Below are 22954 nucleotides of genomic sequence, written 5' to 3'. Positions count from 1 at the left end.
CTCTCTGTTGGATAAAAGTGCCCTGAGTGCATTCACTCACCTCCTCCTTCTCTCAGACTTCTGACTCCACTGGTGCAATACACCAGAAGAGATGGGTAGTACCGGTTTGTCTGTTAGTTTGATGGAGAGCCAACAAATAGTTTTGCCTGAGCCCACAGAGGCCTGAAGCGACCATCAGATGTCTATCAGTTAGAGCCTATGACAGTGGCAGTTGTTTTTTCCGCAGCTGCCTCTTCAAGGTTGTTTCCACCACCCACACTGTTCCACTGGGCCTCTACTAGTGTGGAGCTGAGTGATAAACAGGAACACACTAACACCACGCAGCCATCATGGCCCTGTAATTAACAGGCCTGCTTTTATGCATAGTAAGTCCAAGGTTGGTTTTGGGTGTCAGCGCCAGTTCCTTCTGAGAGTTTTGATGCAGAGACATTAGCAAATCTAAGGTACAAATTCACAGCAGAGATTAATAACCTCTCTCCGTGGGCTGCTCTCCACTGCTTCACTTCATTGTTTTCTATGCAGAGGAGTGGAGTGATACACTCCTCCTGCTCCATGCCCACCTGCCCGCCTGCCTACATTTGTAGCAAGCTTACTGGCATGCCTCATACATACAGCCGTGTGCTTTCCACACAGCTTACAGGAATTGAAGAACAGACCAGTAAGTGACCAGTTTTAGCTGCCGCTGACATCTTTGTTTTTAGCCAAATCGGATAGACTCATCCACACTAACTGGTCTGTTTAGATGGTTGTGATGACAATGGAAAGAAAATTAAGAATACTGAAATGTGAAACATTAGGATTTAAAACATTTCACTCATTCAGATGACACAGAGTGGTTAATAGTTCTATAAATGTTAACCCTTTTTAGTCTATACTTTGTAAGTAAAACCTGAGCCAATTTGAAAGAGCCAAAAAGTCATGAGCAGACAATCTCCATAAAAAATGTCTCGTGCTAGAATAACCTTATTCATCCTGGCTCAAATGATCACAGGTGATCACAGGCCTTGCACTGGAAAGCCTCAGTGAACCTAAGGTGATTTGACAGGACATAAAACTATCAGTAAATTGTCCAGGGGTGGTTGTGTTGTTTAGGTTCTTCAGCATGTAACACATAACACAATATTGTGTTAACTAATCATCATTTAATTATCATCAAGAATAAAAAAGAAGCAGGCTAACTTTCTATAAGTTAAAATAATATAAAAACATATATATGCTCTCTCAAACAGAAGCTTTTACTAAGATGTTTGGAAGTATATAAAGGCTTCTATCTGTCAGTATATGCAGAATCATTACTTTCAGATGTTTAGTTGGTCACCTCTACTCCCAGTTCAGTATTTTCCTCAGTAGCTGCTTTCATCGAAATGACATCTGGGAGAGTTTGCAGCAGTCTAGTCAGCAGGGCCATTGATAATGTGTTCGTTCGACTGTTGGACACTGAGAACTGTTATAGTGCAGCAGATGCTGGGCAATGTGAGGACAGCACTGATAACTCCATTCTAGAGTTTTTGCCCTTGGGTTAATAGAAGTGATGTGTCCACTAACGCTTTCCTGTGTCAGTGGCAGCAGAGTGCTCCCAGAGTACTCTCAGATATTTTCTTGTTAAAATATGCTGAGGTCCAGACGAAGAAGCTGCTGCTGAGCGATTTATTGCAGACCTTGCTTTTTCTGACTGGTTGCATCTCATTCCATCTTCTTTTATGCAAAGGACCCGCTCTTAATTTATAATGACCACCTACACATGTACTAATCATGCTGCTTAATCACAGCTGGGCAGCTTCATAAACACGGTATTCATCTGGCCTGATTGCCATGCTGCCTGTGCATTATATAAAGAACAAAAGGAGGAGGTGGGAGAGCAGACAGATATAGAGATTACTGGGTAAAAGCCAGCAGGTGTGCTCGAGAATGTCAAACCATATCTCCAGCACAACACTCCTCAAATGTCCACTTTAAAATGGGCTGGTACTTAAATGGAAGGGTCCTACTAAAGAAGAGAAAGGTCAAACTAATGTCCCCGCTGTACACACTATAATAGTTTTTAGAACTTGCATATTGATTGTATGATCTAAACTGAATATTACACAACTGCAAAAGGTTTTCACAGGACTCTGTGCATGTGGAAAACTAAGGACACTGTTGCTGCGTCTGCAGGAATGAAGCTAACACATCTATAAACACAAAGGTTTGCTGGTCAGGAGCATTCGGGTGTGTGTTAGCCCAGGAAATTCAGCCCAAGCCAGAGGTCAAAGGTCAGAGTAATTGCAAAAACAGGTTTGCAGTAATGAACTGCTTCTGGAATAATGTTCGGAGGACAGGTGAGGAGGGGGGATGTTTGGCTACAACGCACGATTTTCCATCACAAAGTATTCTAGAGAAAAGGAAATCTGCCCCACAGCTACAGCTCGGCTAAAATTGGGTCATGAAACAGCAGAATGAGCACAACAACAAATCTACAAGGGAGTTACACAGAGGCTAGCTAGCCTAGCCAGTGTACAATGCTGTTATAGAGATAGTCTAAGAGCTTGCAAAGAAAAGCATCTGGACTTCTTTAAGTTACTTGAAGACGTTTCACCTCTCATCCGAGAAGCTTCTTCAGTTCTAAGGTCAAATGGTGGAGAGTCCCAGATATAAACCTAGTGGGAGTTTCCCCCCACAGAGGGACAAAAGGACCCCCTGATGATCCTTTAGCCATGTCCTTGAATGTGTCCAGAAAGACACTGGGGCCAGACCACTTTTACATCTGAAAACTATTTTATCAAAATGCAGGAGGCAGAAAATAGGGATGCAGTCTGCAGCATGGATATGGATATTACTTATATTTTTATTGCACAAAAGGGCGAGGGCATGATGGTGAAGTGCAAACTGCATCCAGGACGGAAACAACTGCATTATGCTGCAAACACATCTTTGGCTCACTGAGAGAGTAAAAGGATTTATTATTGTCTGTGAAGGTTCTCAGTCATCCAGGTCATCGTAGTCAAAGGAGCTTGCAAAGAAAAGCGTCTGGACTTCTTTAAGTTGCTTGAAGACGTTTCACCTCTCATCTGAGAAGTTTCTTCAGTTCTAAGGTCAAATGGTGGAGAGTCCCAGATATAAACCTAGTGGGAGTTTCCCCCCACAGAGGGAGAAAAGGACCACCTGATGATCCTCTAATCACCTGAGCCAAGGTGTGAAACTGGGTGTGGGTCCCAATCAGCCAGAGTTTCAGGTGAGCTCATTGTGAAACCTGGCCCCACCTTATCATGCGAATTCCTGAGGTCAGATGGCCCAGGATGTGAGTGGGCGTTAAGGCGTCTGGGGAGGATCTCAAAACTGGATTATAGATGGCAGAGAGTTGGTGTCGTAAACCCCGCCTCTGTTCAAAGATGGTCGCTCACAGTGGACATAGATGCTTCTTTCACTCCTCTTTCAAACCATCTGTCCTCTCTGTCCAAAATGTGAACGTTGGCATCCTCAAAGAGTGACCTTTGACCTTTAGATGCAGATGGACTGCTGAGTCTTGTCCTGTGGAGGTGGCTCTTCTGTGTTGTGCCATGCGCTTGTGAAGTGGCTGTTTGGTCTCTCCAATGTAGAGGTCTGAGCATTCCTCGCTGCACTGTACAGCATACACCACATTGTTAAGTCTGTGTTTTGGCGTTTTGTCTTTCGGGTGAACCAGTTTCTGTCTGAGCATGTTGCTGGGTCTGAAATGCACCGGGATGTTGTGCTTGGAGAAAACTCTCCTGAGTGTCTCTGATACACAGGCTACATAGGGGATGACAATGTTGTTGCGTCTGTCCTTCTTATCCTCCCTCGCTGGTGTCTGGTTTTCTTTTCTGTGCCTCTTTGCTGACTTTAAGAACGCCCATTTAGGATAGCCGCACGTTTTGAGTGCTTCCTTTACATGTGTGTGTTCCTTCTTTTTTCCTTCAGGCTTAGAGGGAACACGTTCTGCCCGGTGGTGTAGGGTCCTGATTACTCCAAGTTTGTGTTCAGAGGGTGATGGGAGTCAAAGAGGAGGTACTGGTCCGTGTGTGTGGGCTTCCGGTAAACTTCGATGTTGAGGTTGCCGTTCTCTTCAATGTGCACGGCGCAGTCCAGGAAAGGCAAACAGTCGTCCTTTGTGTCTTCCCTGGTGAACTTGATGTTTTTATCCACAGCGTTAATGTGCGCGGTGAAGGATTCCACTTCTTGTGTCTTGATTTTGACCCAGGTGTCGTCTACATATCTGTACCAGTGGCTGGGTACTCTTCCTTTGAAAGAGTCAAGAGCCTTCCTTTCCACTTCCTCCATGTAAAGGTTGGCTACAATAGGTGACACGGGGGAGTCCATGGCACAGCCATGTTTTTGTCTGTAAAAGCCTTCATTGTATTTGAAGTATGTGGTGGTGAGGCAGAGGTCTAACAGTGTGCAGGTCTGATCGGGGGTGAAGTTGGTCCTGTCCTCCAAGGAGCTGTCAGGCGATTAGAGGATCATCAGGGGTAGTGATGGGTCGTTCGCGAACGAAATGGCTCTTAGAGCCGACTCTTTGACGTGAACGACGCGAGCCGGCTCCTTATCGCGAGCCGTCACGTGGGTTGTATTTTTTTTTTCTTCTCTCACCCTCTCTCTCGCACTTTTTTCCCGCTTCACTCCGCACGCCAGCCTTGTGCTTTACGCTGGGCAGAGGGGGGAGGGGCGGTAGTTACACTCAGTAGCACAGGATCAGAGCGGGAGAGAGAGAGAGAGAGAAAGAGAGCAGGGACAACAACGTCACATTAGAAAGGTATAGTAATCATCCACAGCTATTTTCGGTTGCAGATGATAAAGGATTCAGAAAGTTTATTCATGCAGGTCCATATGACAGAGAATATGCATGTTCTTTTAGTTTTCATATTTTAATTTATATTTAATTGTGTTGTGTCTTGCAGTGTTTTGTGTTGTTTTCACTTTAAATTTGTAAAAGGAAAAAGCTGAAAATTTAAATAGTTAAAAGTTGAAATGTGAATAGTTGATTTTTGTATTATATGATTTATTTATTGCATTTTATGTGGAGTGAATAAATAAAAGTATATTTACGGTGGCCCCTAGAGACAAAGCACATACAAACTTCAAATCAAGTACGAACTCTGAAGCATGTACAAACTCCAAAACACGTACAAACTCCAAAACACGTAAAAACTGAAAACACGTACAAAACACAACAGAAGTGCTCCAGGATGCTGGGCGCAGTGTTGAGCTTTTGTTATCTTGTGGCTACACAAGCCAGCAAGTACCAACGACCGGATTTGGTGTGTGGTAGTAACAGGTAAATGAACTTTTTTTTTTTTTTAATTATTTGAATATATATGAGTGCCTGTGTATAAATACACAAACAATACACACATGCTTTCAATTGTGTAATTTAAGTGATCTAGTAGCTCTGTTTTGGAAGTTCAGTTCATGCTAGAAATGTGTTTTGGAGTTTGTACGTGTTTTGTCTCTAGGGGCCACCGCATATATTTATATATAAACATATATAAATAAAACCACTTTTTTTTACGTTAGTAATTCCTTTTGTGCATAATTTTATATTATTGTTAATAATAAATTAATTAAAGCAACAAAACAACCCGAAGAGCCGGTTCGGAGCCGAAAGAGCCGGCTCTTTTTAGTGAGCCGAACCGAAAGAGCCGGATCTCTAAAAAGAGCCGGAAATCCCATCACTAATCAGGGGGTCCTTTTGTCCCTCTGTGGGGGGAAACTCCCACTAGGTTTATATCTGGGACTCTCCACCATTTGACCTTAGAACTGAAGAAGCTTCTCGGATGAGAGGTGAAACGTCTTCAAGCAACTTAAAGAAGTCCAGACGCTTTTCTTTGCAAGCTGCTTTGACTACGATGACCTGGATGACTGAGAACCTTCACAGACATGTTATAGAGCTAGTTTATCACTTTAAAATGACAACACTGCACTAAAACTCTTCTTATCAATAGTTAAACAATTTACAGTGGTCATATGTTCATTACAGTGGATGCACAGATGTTAATGCACAATAATCATATAGGATGCTGTGCATTAAAACCCACCTCAGCCAATCTGTCATCAGTTCAACACTTCCAGTGGCATTTATCCACAGATGTGGTTATTTTGACAAATGGAATTAGGTACAAAATAAACAGCAGTTGTTAAAGTCCAGACCTCAACTCAATACTGTGGCAGGACCTGCTGAATCACAGTATGGAACAGAACTGCACAGAGCCACGTGAAAACTTTAACACAACGTACATGTTTGCTTCCTGCCAACAGTAACCAGCAATTCTTACCACAGAGAAATGACTCTCAGACAGTGTTCAATGAAACCAAAGTGAATTATGTAGTAACTGTAAAAGTTATTGACATAACTGTGTTGTCGTCATAGAGCAGTCACACTATATTGATGTATTTGCTTTGTGATATAAAAGCTACCAGATGAATTTCCAGTCAAATGCACAATTTGTTGTCATATTTTCTACTGAAATGTAAAAAATAACATTGAATATCCAGTTTAGTGAACAGAAAGGTGCCATGCTACACAACGTGAGCAGTAGTGCTTGCTACTACAAGAGTCAGTCAGTCTATTACACCAAATTCATACCATGCATTTATCTGTGCCTACTGGGTAAATGCACAAGTTCAGAACTTTGTCCAAGGATACTTTGACACATGAACTGGAGGAGCCACGGATCTTATTTTGAGGAATGACCTTTTACACTTTACAGCATTCTGCTAACCATACACACAATAATCTGTGTATCGTATAGTATGGTAACACTATAGTCATTACCCTCATAATCTTTCAGCCCCTGAAACAGGGAAGTTTGAGTTTTTTAAATTGTTATTTCAAAAAGCAGAGCCTTGTGATTCAAACGATGTAAACCACTTTCAGTTTGAAAGTTTCACATTAAGTGAAATATAAGAACCCAACAGTGGATCATGACACTGTCAATATGGGGCCCCGCAATTAAAACATAGTGGTTGCCTTAAGGTCTTTAAAGCATCTGATGCTTTGATGTAATCTCTTTCCACTAATGACAAACAAATGTGCACTTCACTGAAGTGCCACACAGTCGGCCTGGAGCCCTTTATGGTCTGGGAAGTTAGAGAAACGTTGTCATCTTTGCATACATTTGATTTGTGCTTCCTGTTCTCCTAAAACACATTAAAATAGTATATGTTATATGTTATCATACTGTCTTTAGAACAGATCATAAAACAAAAGCGAAACACTGAATATTAGCTCCGATTATTTGTTTATCTAGTCTGTTTAGTTGTTTTAGTAACCTCAGTAAAACATTATTGTGCGCTTCCTGATTTTTGTAGGTTCAGGTGCCAATATAGCACTGAAAACACTTTTAGTGTATTTGTTTAAAAGTTGTAAACAAAATAAAATGTAATCACATTCTGCATGAAAACGAGTTCCTGATTTTAAAAAAATCATTGGGTTCAATTAAAAAAGACATTTTTGTTGTATTTTCTTATCTACAGATATCCACGATGAGAACGGGTTAAAGCCAGTCATGGTTTACATCCACGGAGGATCCTACATGGAGGGAACTGGCAACATGATTGATGGCAGCATCCTGGCCAGCTATGGAAATGTCATCGTCATCACAATCAATTACCGGCTCGGAGTTCTCGGTGAGTCCGCCGCTTTAATTGTGGTGTTTTAACTGGTTTGGAGAAGTGCTGATTGTGGCATAAGTGGTTCATTGATTTATTGATTGATTTGACTGTTTGGCTTCCCCTCTTTCATTAACTGGCTCGCTGTTACATTCAGGGAGCGGGACATTAGAAATGTTCTTCTTTGATCACATATTTATCTTTGAAACTTTTCCTTAAAAATTGATTTGCAGCTGAAATTCATACGTACACAGATATACTTGATACACTATTCCCACTCATCATCGTGGAGTTTTCAAGCTGCAGTTTCTTTTTCCTGTTCTCCAATCCTCCATGTTGCCAGGTTAGGACGTGGTTTGCATTTTTGTCTGTATTCATCTCTGTTTAAAATACCTTTATATCAGTGCAGCCCACATTTCTTATTAGGACAATAACCCTTTTCTTTTTGAGATGAACTATGAAGAGACGTGTTTCTCTGAAAGTATTTTATCAAATTGTAACAACATTCTTTAATTTGGCATGAAAAAACCCTTTAACCTAGCTATCCCAGGTTGTCAGAAGAAAATGTACAAATGAAGACAGATACGCTTTTCCAGGGTCAGATTTCGAGTCAAAGCTGCACTTTTTGTCATTATAGTAATTATTTAAGTCATGATGCAAATGGACAAAGATTTGGGTGCTAAGGCTTGTGTTTGGTGGGCCAACTGTGTCAAGATCAAAACAGCTTGCTGACTTGATAATCTTGCTAATGATGAGGTAGGCATAAAGGCACTATGATTTTTCCTTTAGAAAACAACGATGCATGTATATTAAGATGTATGTTGACTTTGTGAATGAGTCTAAAATCATTGGTTTCTCTGATAAACTTTATTACTTGCTTCATTTTTTCCTGATGGCAGCGTGCAACCATTCTGCAGGGATGTACAGTGGTCCCTCGCTATAACGCAGTTCACCTTTCGCGGCCTCGCTGTTTGGCTGATTTTTTTGTGCAATTTTTTTGATATTTTTTTATTTTATTTTTTTGTGCAGCGCATTCTGTTCTGAGTCCTGATTGGCCAAACAGACACAACAATGTCGACGAAACGTCGTCACCTGCGGGCGCCTTTGGTTTCGTTCTATGATACTGGACTTATTTTTCTACGAAGGTTTGAACTTCGAGAGTTTAAACAAGAGAGAAAAGTGTGAAAATGTTCATGCCTGTCTGAGAAAAGTGTGTAAAGTGTGTAGTGAGGGGTTTTACAGCCTTAAAACATCTATAATAATTGTAAAAAATAAAGCTGGCTACTTCGGGGATTTCAGCTATCGTGGGTTATTTTTAGAACGTAAGTCCTGCGATAAACGAGGGAGCGCTGTAATTCTAAAACCGAGATGGATAAAAGCACTGAAGCCTTGTAACAGTTGTACTAACTTACAGTTACCAGTTTGAATAAGTAGTCCATATTTCCTGTATAGTGTCTTTACAGCATGCATAATATTTATAAATCCCTCATATTTTGGCATCCATGTCTTAGATTTAGATACAAATAACCTGTTTCCACTCAGCATGATTGTAATTGTTCAGTTAGGTAAGATAAGAGGAAGATATTGTGTCTGTGCTTTGGAGAAGCATCATACAACTTTGATTTTCCTTTACATCAAGTTTGATGAATTGACTGGTACATCGTCACATACAGGAAATCTCGACCAACTGTTTGTCTAAAGGGTCAGAGTCTCTGCTTCTAAAGACTGTCGCCCTTTTAAAGTGGTGGTGGGCAGACACAGCTAGCTCTACCTGCCTGCAGTGCCTACCCAGCTTCCTCATGTATAGCATTTAACTGAGTAGTCCCACAAGTCAGATTTGTTTACCAGCCAGACTCTCCCCTTAATGACTTGTTGCACTAATTTAGTGACTATGAAAATAAACCTAAAGGATCTGTTAAACCTGATGAAACACATCAAATTAAGTTTTGAAAACAAAGTATAATCTAGTGTGTGCTGTCAATGCTGTTATTTATTTCTCAAGTGACGGCTGCACATTACAGCTCTCAAACGTTGAACTGGATTAAATGATTAAGGGTACTGCCTAATGAAGACGGTGTGGAAATCTTTTTATTTCTTGGCAGATAAATTGACATTTGTTTGACTGACTATTCCAGGTATTCCTGGTATGCGTTCTGTAGGGTTGCCAACTCCCTGAAAAATAAATAAGGGACACCTCGTGGCCAGGGCTGGGCAACCCAGTTGTCTTCACCCTTCCCAGTGTGGTAGCTCTTTTTTTTGTGTGTGAAATTATTTTTTAACCATTTGACTTGAATTTGATTTAAGCAGATGCATATTCTTTGTGATATGACCATATGGGAAACAAATGATCATTTAGCCATTTATTTTTAGCTCACAATGACAACATTAACACAGTAAAACAGGTCTCTTTCTTAAACAGAAGCCTGTCATGCTTAACTTTTGAGAATATAAGTAAATCTTTCTTTAAAAGAACGCTGTCCTGCTTAACTTAAAATTATATAAATTAATAGAAAACAATAGAACGAAAAACATTCTTGTAACTGTGCACATTTAGTGCATTTAGTACAATTGGCTTCAGTTGAGGTATTATTTCAGCTTTTCTAATGCTAATCAGCTGCTCCTGTTTGTAAACCCGTTTGTTCCCATGATTACGCATCATAACTCATCATCATTATTCATCTATGTATTACTTTTATGTATTAGTCATGTATTTGTTGTAATCATCTATCCTTGCAGTTGTTTATTACACAAAATAAATTATATTATCACACTTCTGGCCACATAGTGCTGATATTCACTGCACATGCCCATATTAACCTTAACCAGAGGGTTTTAAAAAAACAAACCAGTGTTTACATACCATATCTGCTTCTGCCGTGGCCTGGTGGACAAGAAATTGGTTAAGGGTTCCCCGAGCTTTCACGCCCCTCATGTTCTTCATGTGCCCACCATTAGAAGCATGCCTATGGAAAAAGTGCGCCGGCACACAGTGCAGTGCGCTTTATAGGTGTTATCGTGCACTTTCCCAGCCAGGTGTTTTCCCTTTCCCATTCCTCCCTGTACTTTTGCAGCCTTTTTTTTCTTTCTCTGAGGGGAACAAACATTGCTGCTCTAATGCTGGGCTTACACTGTGCGGTTTTTGGCCCATTTTGAGACGATTTTTGAGTCATGCGACCGATTTGGTGATCGGCCCAATTTTGGCCTTCATCCAATTTTGGCCTTCATCGTGCGTGGTGTAGTATACGTGGGGTAACGAGAATTGCTCGTGAGCTGCTCACACTGCTCACGCTCAAACACGTAAACGTCGGTGAAAAAGACGGAGCAGCGGTGCAGCCTGTGATCTGGACACAAGCGATGGAGGCACAACCTGTAGAACCATCCGAGCCTTTTCGATGTGGCCTCACAAAATTATCACGACCACAACAACCGTGAAAATAGTTGGATCTACATTGCTGCTTAATCACAACTGCCTGATCATGTTTTTCATTAGCAATTTAGCAAAGTTGATGGTGGTGGTGTGTCTGTGTGAGTGAAAGACAGAGAGAGCGAGCGACAGAATTTCTGTTATAACCTTCATTTTATGGACGCACAGTGTGAGCTCTCAGGTCGCATCAGAGCATCGGGCGGTATAGTGTGAGACCTGCATCGTGACCTACCAACTTCTAACCCCTGCGAGTCAATCGTGCAGTTTGAAAATTGCACAGTGTTTGCCCAGCATTAGGTGTACTGTCGTCCGAGACTTGCACCGCAGTGTCGGCGTTTGTTTCCCTGCTGGCCATGCTTGTTGTTGTGGTCATCTGTTGTCTTCCAATATTTTCTCTGTAAGCGACCTTTCCTCGACCAATGAGATGAGCTGTAATCCGACTTGTCATACTCAAATTGTCATAAGTGTGCTGTCAGCTCATTGGTCACAAAGCAGGAGAGGGGCTGGGAATTATGTTTTCAAACAAAGTGTTAATTGCATTAACATTTATAGACTACTTTTGATTCTCACTGTATTACGGGACAAAGTGCGTCCCTTATTAGTGCTTTTGTTTCTAAATACGGGACGATTCCGTTTTTTAAGGGACGGTTGGCAACCCTAGCGTTCTGTGTTCGAGTAGCAGCAGATTAGCATTGAGTAGCACACCATGCTCTAAATCAACAAATTACATACATACATTTGTTGGGTCTGCGCTTCCACAGGCCCCGCTGGTTTAGAAACGTATTCCCGTTAACGACAAGGAAGCAAGACAATCAGCAATCGATCGATTTTTCTTGCGAGAAAGGGAGGCTGGTCGGAACCAGGCTCTTGGAGCTAAACGCTCCTCACCCGTCTCCTAGCCAGCTTCAAATAAACAGCCTTCCTTGCCGCCTTTTATTGAAAACAGTTACAATACACACAAGCACCACCCATTGTAAAACCCGCCTATGGTTCTAAAAGACACCATGTGTGTGCACGTGTAAGCACGTGTGTGTATGTGTGTGTCTGTATGCATCTGAGTGTTTGTGTTTGGGGGTACGTTTGTGTGACCTCATGCTCACCAAAAGGGTCATAAAGGCAGGAAGTTTACTAACCAAGAAAACAGAACCCTCACATAGGATGTCCCATAATAAAACACTACATCCTCCCCCATCATTCAACAAGCTGGAGAGGTGCTCAGAGACAAAGGGATGTCTTTGATAATGCTGCTTGAGTTAAGACTTTACAAATTTAAGTAACGCTATGACAACATTTAACAATTTAAACCTAACAACGTTCCTGTGAAAATGTTTCACACAATTTCCAGCATAGATGCTACGAACACCACCCCTGACATGAAACAGCTCAAGTTGTTCATTTCACACCTTGATAAGCAGCTTTATGTGGCTGCTTCACCTAATCGCTAATGTTATGTTAAGTAAATCCATATAACAGAAAGAATATCCGGTCGTTAAGTGATGACGTGATGACGTGACGAATCCTACTTCCGGGTCTAAAGTAGTCTGCGTTTAATATGGCTTTTGTGTTGTTAACATGTTTAATGTTTTGTATTTTCTTCTATTTGATCTCAAAAAGCTCCTAAAACAGTCAGTGATCACTGTTGACCTCCCTCGGCTTTTATTACCGCTAATCATTTATTTAAGCTCAGTTTTTAAAACCTTAGGATGTAACTACAGCCCAGCCCATGCAGCAGTATATGAATGACTAACCTCGTATTGTGGATGGATTATCTCAGTTGTTCTCCTGGCTGAAGTTTGGTCCTTTTACAGCATCCTGCCATGCGATTACATTTGTTCCTGACCACCGAGAACACTCACGGTAACTTTTATCGAGTGGGAAAAAAGTTAGCTTGTTTATATTATGCTAACATAGCTGTGTCGCTAGCGGTCACGTAGCACATCATTATATACCAGCTAGCCCAACTTCAGTAACCCTACAAACGTCACTGCTGTTTAGTTTTCTGTCTTCATTTATGCTGGAAGTGATAACAGAGCTGTACGTTTTAATTTGTTTCCAAAACCCCGCAGTCAGGACATGCTATATTGTATTTAGATAGAAGCTAGCGAGCTAACTTCCTGCTAACTTCTAACTCTGTTAAATGTCATAAATTCCATTTTCATGGATGCCTGGATGTTAAACTCAATAGTTACACCTGGTAGAGCAGAACGCTGCAGCGGAGTTTAGGCCCAGACACGGCTAGTGATGTCAGACTTAACAACCGGATTGAGTGTGAGTATGTTGAACTTGTTACCATGTTACCATGGCGATTTACCCCAGTAAGAAGTGAAATGCTTTCATAGTACTGAAAACCCAGGGTTACCCCTGAAGTTACCTGGACAAGCCAAAATCCTGCTGGTAGTAGAAGCCTGGAAGTCCCTGGAAATTGTTAGGATAAGAGCAGCTACAAGTGCATTGGACAAACCATATATGATGATCTCCTACAGGCTAGCATCTGCTCATCAGATCAGTGAAGTACAGAATGCAGCACTAAATAGTAAAAACAGCAGCCAGTCTGAAACCAAGGAGGAAAGTAGCTAGAGTAGTTAGCTATACACCTACCAAGCTGTTAAGATAGTTTTGCATAATTTGTACACAAAATGTGTACATAAATATCTGACATGTAACAGATGAATTATCGATGTAAACCTGTTGCTGCAACCTCCCTGGCCTTTAGTTCCTCACAACCATCTGTGCTTCAGCTGTAGGTGTATAACTTGAAGTCACATGGTGATCATGGCTTGCATGTAGAAAAGCTACAGGCCGCAGAAATAGACTATCGAATGTTTGCAGATCAGGGAGCCACATATGAACCCCAGTCAGACTGGTCTGGTAGGACCTTTGCTCTTTTCAGTGTCTCATGTTGTCGTGTTTATTCCTGTGCTTGAAATTTTCAGGCAGAGCCCAACAAGAACCCTGTCTAACACGTCGTTAGAAAAACTTCCATAGGTGTTCAACGGAGCTGAGATCTTATTGTTACAAAGGCTATAACATGGGATTTCAATTATTTGCATATTGTTCTTAAATGTGTCACTCATCTGTACATATGGATGAGTGAAACTTGTCTTGACACCAGTTGTTGTTCACTTCTGATGAAGCTGTTTTCAACAACCACCTTGTTATACAGATACACACAAATATAAAACACTTATCTCGGTGTTAAATATCAAATTTCCTTCATGGTTGTTGTTTCCGGGTTTGAATTGAAAGTGCGCTCCATATGGTTTGTTTGCTGTTTGCATGAGGTGTGTTGTTTAGTGAAGTGAAGCCACAGTATATCCTTATGAACGCTGCCGCTGCTCTGCTGCACTGTGCCGTGCTTTGCTCTGCTTACCATTTGTTATAAGGCCGAGCTGTCTGCACCAGTCTCTATATTTAGTTTCCTGGGAGCCGGGGGGAAAAGGTGTTCTGGAAAAGTGTGCACTGCAGAGAAGAAAAAAGAGAAGAGGAGAGAGACAGAGAATGAGAAAAAGAGGGAGAGAATACAGATGAAAAAACAGATAAAGACAACGGATGAAGGAGAACATTAGGACAAATAACAAAAAGACAGTCAGAATGGCAGCGTAGCCAGAAAGATGATTCTGTTCAGCTTTCAGTAGAATCACCTTTCTGGATTAACCATGCACCCAGACATTCAAATACTAAAATCTTTATGTAACAAAGAAAAAAAAGGGAAAAAAATCACTCATGAGCATCAATCTGGTTACTTAAGCATCGTAGAGTGGCATTATGAACAAACTGGTGACAGTTCTGTGTTTGTTACTTTGTTTCTTTTCCTACAGAGAATGGAACGTCTTAGGGTTTGACTGGATTGATTTTTAAGATTTCTATCATCATCCTGCTCTATTAAAAAGTGTTTCCCAATACAGCTAAATTATTCTGTTACATTTAGGAGAAAGCAAAGTGATGCAAAAGTCAAAGATTCAGTTCCATGAAAACCATCTGATTTAAAATGCCTCAACAAGCTTACTACCAAGAACTACAGAGAGAGTTTCTCCCAAACTGACTGACTGTTCATTTCAGTTTAAAATCCTTCACTTGAAACAAACCCCATCTAGTTTTCAATTCAAAAAGGTTTTTTAATATAGTGCTAAATCACAACAATAATCATCTCAAGGCACTTTATGTGTCAAGTTCAAAAAAGAAAGTATAGGAAGGCTTATGGCCTCGCCACCATGAGTACGCCTGATCTCAGAAGCTAAGCGGTATGGGGCCTCGTTAGTACTTGGATGGGAAGCCATCTGGAAATACCAAATACTGCAAGCTTTGGGGCGTTTCTGTGGCTCAGAGGTACAGCGGATTGTCTATTTGGAAAGTTGGTGGTTTGATCCCCGACTACTGCATTTTGCATTTGTCCTTGCTGAACCCCAAACTGCCCCCAATACCTACATCAGCATGTGAGTGTGTGAACGTTTACTTAAAGTGTTAGGTACTTGTATGAATGTGGGTGAGTAAGAAAGTGCTGTGGGTGGAGTCCACAGTGCAAATGAAATCCTACAGTCTGAGCCAAAAAACCCACAGACACAAGTGAGGAATCGTTCAGGGTCACTGGATCACCCCTAACTGCAGGTTTTATCAAGTTTTGATCCTATATATCTTCCAAAGACCCCTGTATACTGCATCAAGCAAAAAGAGCCCACTGAGAGCACAGCCTTACTTGTGATTCCTGAGTTTCCAAAAGTAGAATGGGAGCGCTTCAGCTATCAGGCCTGTCTTCTGTGGAGCCAGCTCCCAGTTGGGATTCAGAATGTCCCATTTGCTTTTAACAGTGGGCTTAAAATTTCACTTTTTGAGTATAAAAAGAAAAAAGCTTACACTCAGGAATGATTAGGGTGACCCTGAATCATATTCTAGACCTTAGGCTCAGCCCACTGGACCTCTAATGCACTGTTTTTGACCCTCCAGTGCTTCTTAGGGTTAGGGTTAGGGGTTACTTCTATTCTATGCCATTAACTTGTGTTTGCTCTCTCTCGCAGTTTTTTTATTTTGTTGTTTTGTATTCTCTCTGTGCACTCTTTTCCAACTTTTCTTTCCCTTCCTCTCCCAGTCAATTATGAGAGACTGTTAAAGACCCTTTGTGCCCAACCATCGTCAACTATCTCTCTCTAACTAGGGAATTCAGCGAAAGCATCCTCCTGTTCATTTGACATTGTACCTGCATAATTATTCAAAAATGTCTTCCAGGCTATTGGTCCATCTGTGCTCACTCTAATCCACTCTTCACTGGTGTCTGGTATAGTTCTGGTTTATTTTAAAAATGCTGCTATTCTCCCGCTTTTACAAAAACCTCAGCTAGACCCTTCTCTTTTGAGCAGCTACAGACCAATCTCCAAATTACCATTAATTGCTAAGCTTCTAGAAAATGTTGTGGCTAAGCAGCTTATAGCAGCTCTTGAAAACCACAGCATTGCACTAAGTTTCAGTCCGGCTTTCGCAGAGCTCACTCCATGGAAACAGCCCTTCTTTGGGTCTCAAGTGACATTTTGATGAGTAATGATGCAGGAAAATGATCTGTTCTGCTTATGTTGGACCTCGTGTCGGTGTTTGACACAGTTGACCACCACATCCTGCTTGAAAGGCTTAAACATTGGGTTGGTCTACCTGGAGCTGCCTTGGAGTGGCTCTCATATCTACATCACCGACGTTTTTCTGTGGTGGTCTCTGATTTTAGGTCATCCTCTACCTCCCTAACTTGTGCTGTCCCTCGGGGTTTGGTTTTGGAGCCTTTATTGTTTTTAGTATATCTTCTCGCCCTCCAGCATATAATGGGCTCCTTCAAGAACATTTCTTATCACTGTTATGCTGGTGACATTCAGTTGTATGTTTCTTTTAAGCCCCAGGATTTATTGAAGCTTCAGCTTCTGAATGACTGCTTAGATTCTATCAGATGTTGGCTGCAAATTTCCTCCAACTCAACGAGGGGAAAACTGAAGTCCTCGTATGTGCTCCGGACAGATTTTAATCCCAGATAGTGAAAGTCCTTGGTCCTCTCTCGGTCTATGTTAAATCCTCTATCAGGAATTTAGGTGTCACCTTTGACTCGACTCTCGCATTTGGATGGGCATGTGAATTCTCTGGTTCGGTCTTGTTTTTATCATTTAAGAAATGTGGCTGAGTTAGGCACTATTTTATTTTGCTCTGATTGCTATACGTACATTTATTTCTTCGCGCTTCTACTATTGTAACTCACTGCTTATGTGTCTAAGGTTCCCTGGAGCTTCTGCAGGTTGTGCAAAACACTGCAGCTGGGCTTTTGACTAAATCCAGTATTCACATGTGACACCGCTGCTATCTGAGCTACACTGGCTTCTTATTGAACTCAGAGTCCATTTTAAGACCCTGGTTTTGACTGGTCATCTGATCAGAACTTACTTGCTATGAAACAGACTAACATGAGAACTAAGGGTGACAGAGCTTTTGCCACTGTGGCCTGAGACTGTGGACTCAGAACTGTGTTTTTAAAAAACAATTCAAAACTCACCTTTTTAAAACCGCTTTTGGTTCATTTTTGCCTGTTTTATGTTGTCTGTTTCACCTTTATGAATTGTTAACTTAAAGGTGATATATAAATACAATGTTATTTGTTATTAGTTATTTAACACAGGATGGTCTGTAGCGTATTCTATAAAGCACCTGTGAACTGGAACTATATAAATAAAATGACTTTTTATTTAAGAATTGCAATTTTAGATACATTTCAGTGAGAAGTTGTTTCTGTGATAACGCTGCTCTCACACTCATCCTCCAGTGTGGATCTGCACCAAAGGAAGAACAAAACAGGTAGAATGAGAATCGTCTGTGAAACACCTGTAAACACGGCAGTATTGTCACCTCACTATTGCCTGAGTGTTGCAGTTCAAAGGATTCACACAGATATTTGCAGCAGCTGTTGAGAAGGTGCTAACATGCAATGGTGCCTGACTCAGTGAGTGAGTAAATGTGTGACACTGGGCTGAAGCAGATGCCTAGTGTGAAGGGACAACAATCTCTGCAGGCCGAGCAGCCCGATCGTGTCTGTGCCGGCAGGCTGATTGGAGACGGGTGTAAGAAGTCATCAAACACTCATCAGCTCGCACCACTTTAACATCAAATTCCCTGCTGGACGGCCGTCAGTGTATCATTTACACCTTTTTCCACATCTCACATTGCTCTGCTCTGGTCTTGTTGTTTCCACAGGACAAGTGTACAACTCAATCCACCCTGTTGCTAAAATTAACCTGCTATAATGTGTCAAAAAGTAGCACATGTCAATATTGGGTCAGGCCAATATCGGCTGCCCAATGCGGGGGAGCAAGAACGATGCTTGTGTGGATCATACATGTCAGGATCCAAATGTGCATGCGCATTACCTCACATGTCAGTGTTGTGGCGCATCTCTCACTATATGACCAGGAGGAAAAGACCCTTAATTGATTGGACATAAAATAAAGTTTCAGTTTGTGTCGTATATCTCTGGATCTTGTTGCACTGAGTGTGAAATTATTATTTCTACATCTTCTGTTGCATTATGCTTTCTACCATATTGACTTGTAACTGCACAGCTGAGTCCAATTACCCTTAGTGATTGGTCTTTTCTAACAAATTTCCCAGTGCGCTGCAGCAACAGTATTGTGACAAATGTTTTTGTGTGCTGCACTAATTAGTGTGAACTATGGAGTTTGGCACTGTGAAGCGTTTAGCATTCGTTTTCAGCTCGTCATTTTCATTTTTTGGTTGTAACACTGAAGCTGCAAAGAGTAGGCATAGTTACTGGGGTCAGTCACCCAAAACAACAGACGGTGCACAAAAGAGGTGAAAGGGAGAGTACAGGAAGGGTGGAGGTGAGTATCAGGGGTGATTTATTGCAGAAGGATAGCAGCAAGAGAGAAAGGGAAGGTTTACACGATGGCAGAAAGACATGCTTTCATGTATGGTTTGGAAACCGTGGCACTGACAAAAAGACAGGAGGCAGAGCTGGAGGTGGCAGAGTTCAATATTTTAAGGATTTTGTTGGGGATGACCAGAATAGACCGGACTACATATGGGTACAACAGAGGGACACCTCGGGTGGAACGCTTTGGAGACAAAGTTGGAGAGGCAAGGCTGAGATGGTTTGTGCAGGGGAGGGATATATTTAACAAAGGCAGGAGCCAATGAGGAAGACCACAGAGCTCATGGATACAGGGAAGGGGGGCATGCAGATGGTTTGTGTACAAAAGCTAACACTTTATAAAAGCTGAACACAGCTAAAGGAAGGTAATACACATTTATCACACGCAAACACTCAATTTAATTCCCTCCAAATTACATACTTGTTGGAAATTATTAAAATAAAGACACATTGCATTGGCAAAGAATTAAATACACTTTCCTTTCAAATAGCCTTTTTAGTATTGACATTCAAAATGTGAGCATGTAGCTATTATTGAGTTTGACTGCTGCTGTTGACTTTCAGACCACTGTGGAAATAATGCAGCACTGAAGAATGTCAAGTCAAGTCATTATAGTTTGAAAGGAATGCTACAAGCTACTGCAGTGACTCAACTAGTTGTGATCTCAGTAATATCACTAATTAGCTAACAAAAGCTTTCCAGTTACTTTGTACCACAGGGACTGATTGCTGAATCTGTGGCAAAGAAGCAGAGCTGCAACAAAGAAAAGAGCCTCACTCTCAAACACACCTTTCATGTCACATCTCACAGCTTTCCTTACCCAAGACAAGAGATAACAGTTAATTAGAAACAAACACAGAACAGTTAACAGTCACTAATATGTGTAAAGATGTTCCTACCCGAACAAAAATATAAGTACTGCCAGGCCTTTATCGTTTGCTTTTCTTTGTTCATAGAGAACAAAGAAAGGTAAGAAAATACCCCAAATGAATCCAAACATAGACCCCATCCTTCCTAATTAGGATTCAAAACCCCTTCAGATCTTATCATATGTAACCATGCTCTGCTCCGAGCTTTTTGTTCTTAAATCTTCCAGAATTTAGTTCTTGACCACGCATCAACAAGGATTTCCTCTACATTGTTTTAATTTTATCATACTATCCAAGAGGAAGAATCCTTATGTAATAGTGTTGCACAATTTTGTGTGTGTGTTTTTTTAACACTAGGAGTCCCAGGCTTCTACCTTTCTACCTTTAAAACCCACCACCAGCCAAATGGCTGGTAGGCTTTTAGCTAGGCTTTAGCTTCAGCCAAGTGGAAGCTAAATTGGCTAGTCATTCATATGTAAATTAGGTTGTTAGCTGGGAATTCTGGAGGGAGGGGAGTGGGGGTGTGTGGATGAGGGGGTGGGGGAGCTGCTAAAAGCTGTGAACTTCCTTTTGTGTTTCATCTTGATGCATTCTCAATCATCCAGGGAAATAAATCTCCAAAAGTCACCAACTTGGAGTGTTTCAGTTTGCCATCTTAGGGAGAAATCAACACACATGGGTGTAGGTCCTTTGTTGCTGAGATTTATTGATAAAAACAGTACAAAAAACCAACCATTTGTACACATATTTACAAATAATAATAAAAAGTGAGTGAGTACATTTCAACATTTTCAGCAATCACTCACAATCCTGGCACTGCCATGGTATCTGTAGTCTGCATTTACCACATGTGTATCTGTAGCAGTGAACACATCGCACAGTGGCATGATTGTTCTTGCATTTGTGTTTGACCTGACACATGGCTCTTTTTCCAGGACTAGGTGTGGAGGGTTGTGTCCGAAGCAACTGTTCTTTTCTTGCCTTCTTCTCAGCTACATGAGAGTGAGCCAACTCTCTTGCAAGCTCCACCACATTTACATATGAATGACTAGCCAATCCACTAGTGGATTGAGGAATTTCCCTGCGAATCTTGTTGACTGTGCCGAGGATGGTGGTTTTCAGTCTAAGAAGTTTTTGCGCAAGTGAAAGCGATGTGAAAAAATTGTCCGTGGTAACATTTCTGCCCTTGTCTAGGAATGGTTCCATCAGCCTCATTACTACATTTTCAGAAAGTCTCTCCCCAGTGGGACGATTGGGGTCCTTGCCAAGATATGGGAAGACATTGCAAATGTACTTGGATTTTAGGTCGCAGGCCACCCAAAACTTGATCCCAAACTTGTCAGGTTTACTTGCAATATACTGCAGGAAACAGCACCGAGTCTTTGATGGGAAAAGCTGTTCATCAACGGTGATATGTAGACCAGGGTTGTAGCACGTGATGCAGTTGGTGACCAATGATCCCCACACACTGGAAATTGCAGCGAACTTATCAGTCTTTGCTTGATTTGCTCCATTGTGGCATCAATCAGACCACTGGTATAATGTTGAAATGTACTCACTCACTTTTTATTATTATTTGTAAATATGTGTACAAATGGTTGGTTTTTTGTACTGTTTTTATCAATAAATCTCAGCAACAAAGGACCTACACCCATGTGTGTTGATTTCTCCCTAAGACGGCAAACTGAAACACTCCAAGTTGGTGACTTTTGGAGATTTATTTCCCTGGATGATTGAGAATGCATCAAGATGAAACACAAAAGGAAGTTCACAGCTTTTAGCAGCTCCCCCACCCCCTCATCCACACACCCCCACTCCCCTCCCTCCAGAATTCCCAGCTAACAACCTAATATACATATGAATGACTAGCCAATTTAGCTTCCACTTGGCTGAAGCTAAAGCTTAGCTAAAAGCCATTTGGCTGCTCTCCGGGTTTTAAAGGTAGAAAAAGCCAAATGGCAGTCCGTGGTGATGTAAGTGTTAAGACCAGTTTCCGTACATCTGTTTGAGTTTCAGTCTCACTGCTCTCGTTAATCTTTTTCCTTCAGTGGGCAACTGCTTTGAGGGAGAGAACTCAAACCACTGCATAGTACCTGCTCACAAACAAAGAGCACAATTAAACATATAACAGTTTTAACAAAGTTAGATTTTTGTAGCTTATTGCAGAGAAGTTAAGAATAACAGAGAGGGAGACAGGAAGCTGATAGTTTGTTACTTTTATTTAAAACTCTTTTTTAGTCACATAGCTGTCTTGCGTATTCTGTGTGATTCCTCTTTATTCTAGTATTTCATTCTAAATTCTTCTGTTCCAATCCTTTACCAGCCTCTCTTGTAGTCAGAGGCAAAGTGCTCAGCCTCCCAAGCAGCCTCTTCTTCCTGCTTCTCTATAACTCCTCAGTTTCTGCAAGGACAGCTATTGCTGGGAGGAGGTCATTACCACTCCAGAACTCTTCCCCCTGGTTGTGCAGCGATGACAGCACGTGAGGAGAGAGAAGAATATGCTGTCACTGCTGTCGCCTCACGACAGTGGTGAGCAGCAGCTATCCACTTTGCTTGTGAGTCAGGGTATGAGGTAATGTCTTCTGACATGACACAGAAAGGCCGACGGCTGGAGCTGCAGTTCACATTCTGCTACCAGAAAAAAAAGGGCAGAAAAACCCTGAAAAACATGCTTTTGATCTTGTACACATGAAGACGGTGAGTGGATGATGGTGAGTGGAGTCATCTGTCACTTACAGATGTTGCTCTGCAAATGCTGCTCTGTGTGCCTTTGACAGACTGTGCCAGTGCCTTGGTCCCAACTACTCAGCAGTATCTGCTAGTTCTCATTACATCTGCCCTTTCCTTTCCCCCCATGTGTCACTGATTCAGGATATTGGGTTCGATACAATTTCCGAGAAATACTCTGATTTTTTTAATGTATGATAATGTCATGAAACAGTTACTATCATGTTTAAAGCACAGAGGAATGCAGATATGTTAGCCTAGCCTAGTGTTAGATCCCCAGACAAAGGGTAACCTCCACATAACATGAGGTGCCACTCCCCACTCCAACCACCCCCCAAGAAAAGACCAGCAACACGGAACCACTGAAAATATGAGACGGCAGTATATTTGCTGTAGAAATGAGCAGTTCAAAACCAAACTCATTT

At 41.5% G+C, this 22954-nt stretch overlaps 1 protein-coding gene across 2 annotated transcripts in view; it reads left to right on the top strand.

The window, feature by feature from the left end:
- Positions 1-22954, top strand: part of nlgn4xa (neuroligin 4 X-linked a) — a 125571-nt gene that overhangs the window by 40335 nt on the left and 62282 nt on the right. For both annotated transcript variants that reach the window (XM_080877630.1, XM_080877631.1), the window contains exon 3: positions 7468-7620. In XM_080877630.1, coding sequence (XP_080733756.1) covers positions 7468-7620 — 153 coding nt within the window. The remainder of the gene's footprint in view (positions 1-7467; positions 7621-22954) is intronic.

This window comes from Rhamphochromis sp. 'chilingali', assembly GCF_963969265.1.
Source record: "Rhamphochromis sp. 'chilingali' genome assembly, chromosome: 3".
Lineage (NCBI taxonomy): Eukaryota > Metazoa > Chordata > Actinopteri > Cichliformes > Cichlidae > Rhamphochromis > Rhamphochromis sp. 'chilingali'.
The sequence above is the reverse complement of the archived record's forward strand: the minus strand, read 5'-3'. Positions and strand labels throughout refer to the sequence as shown.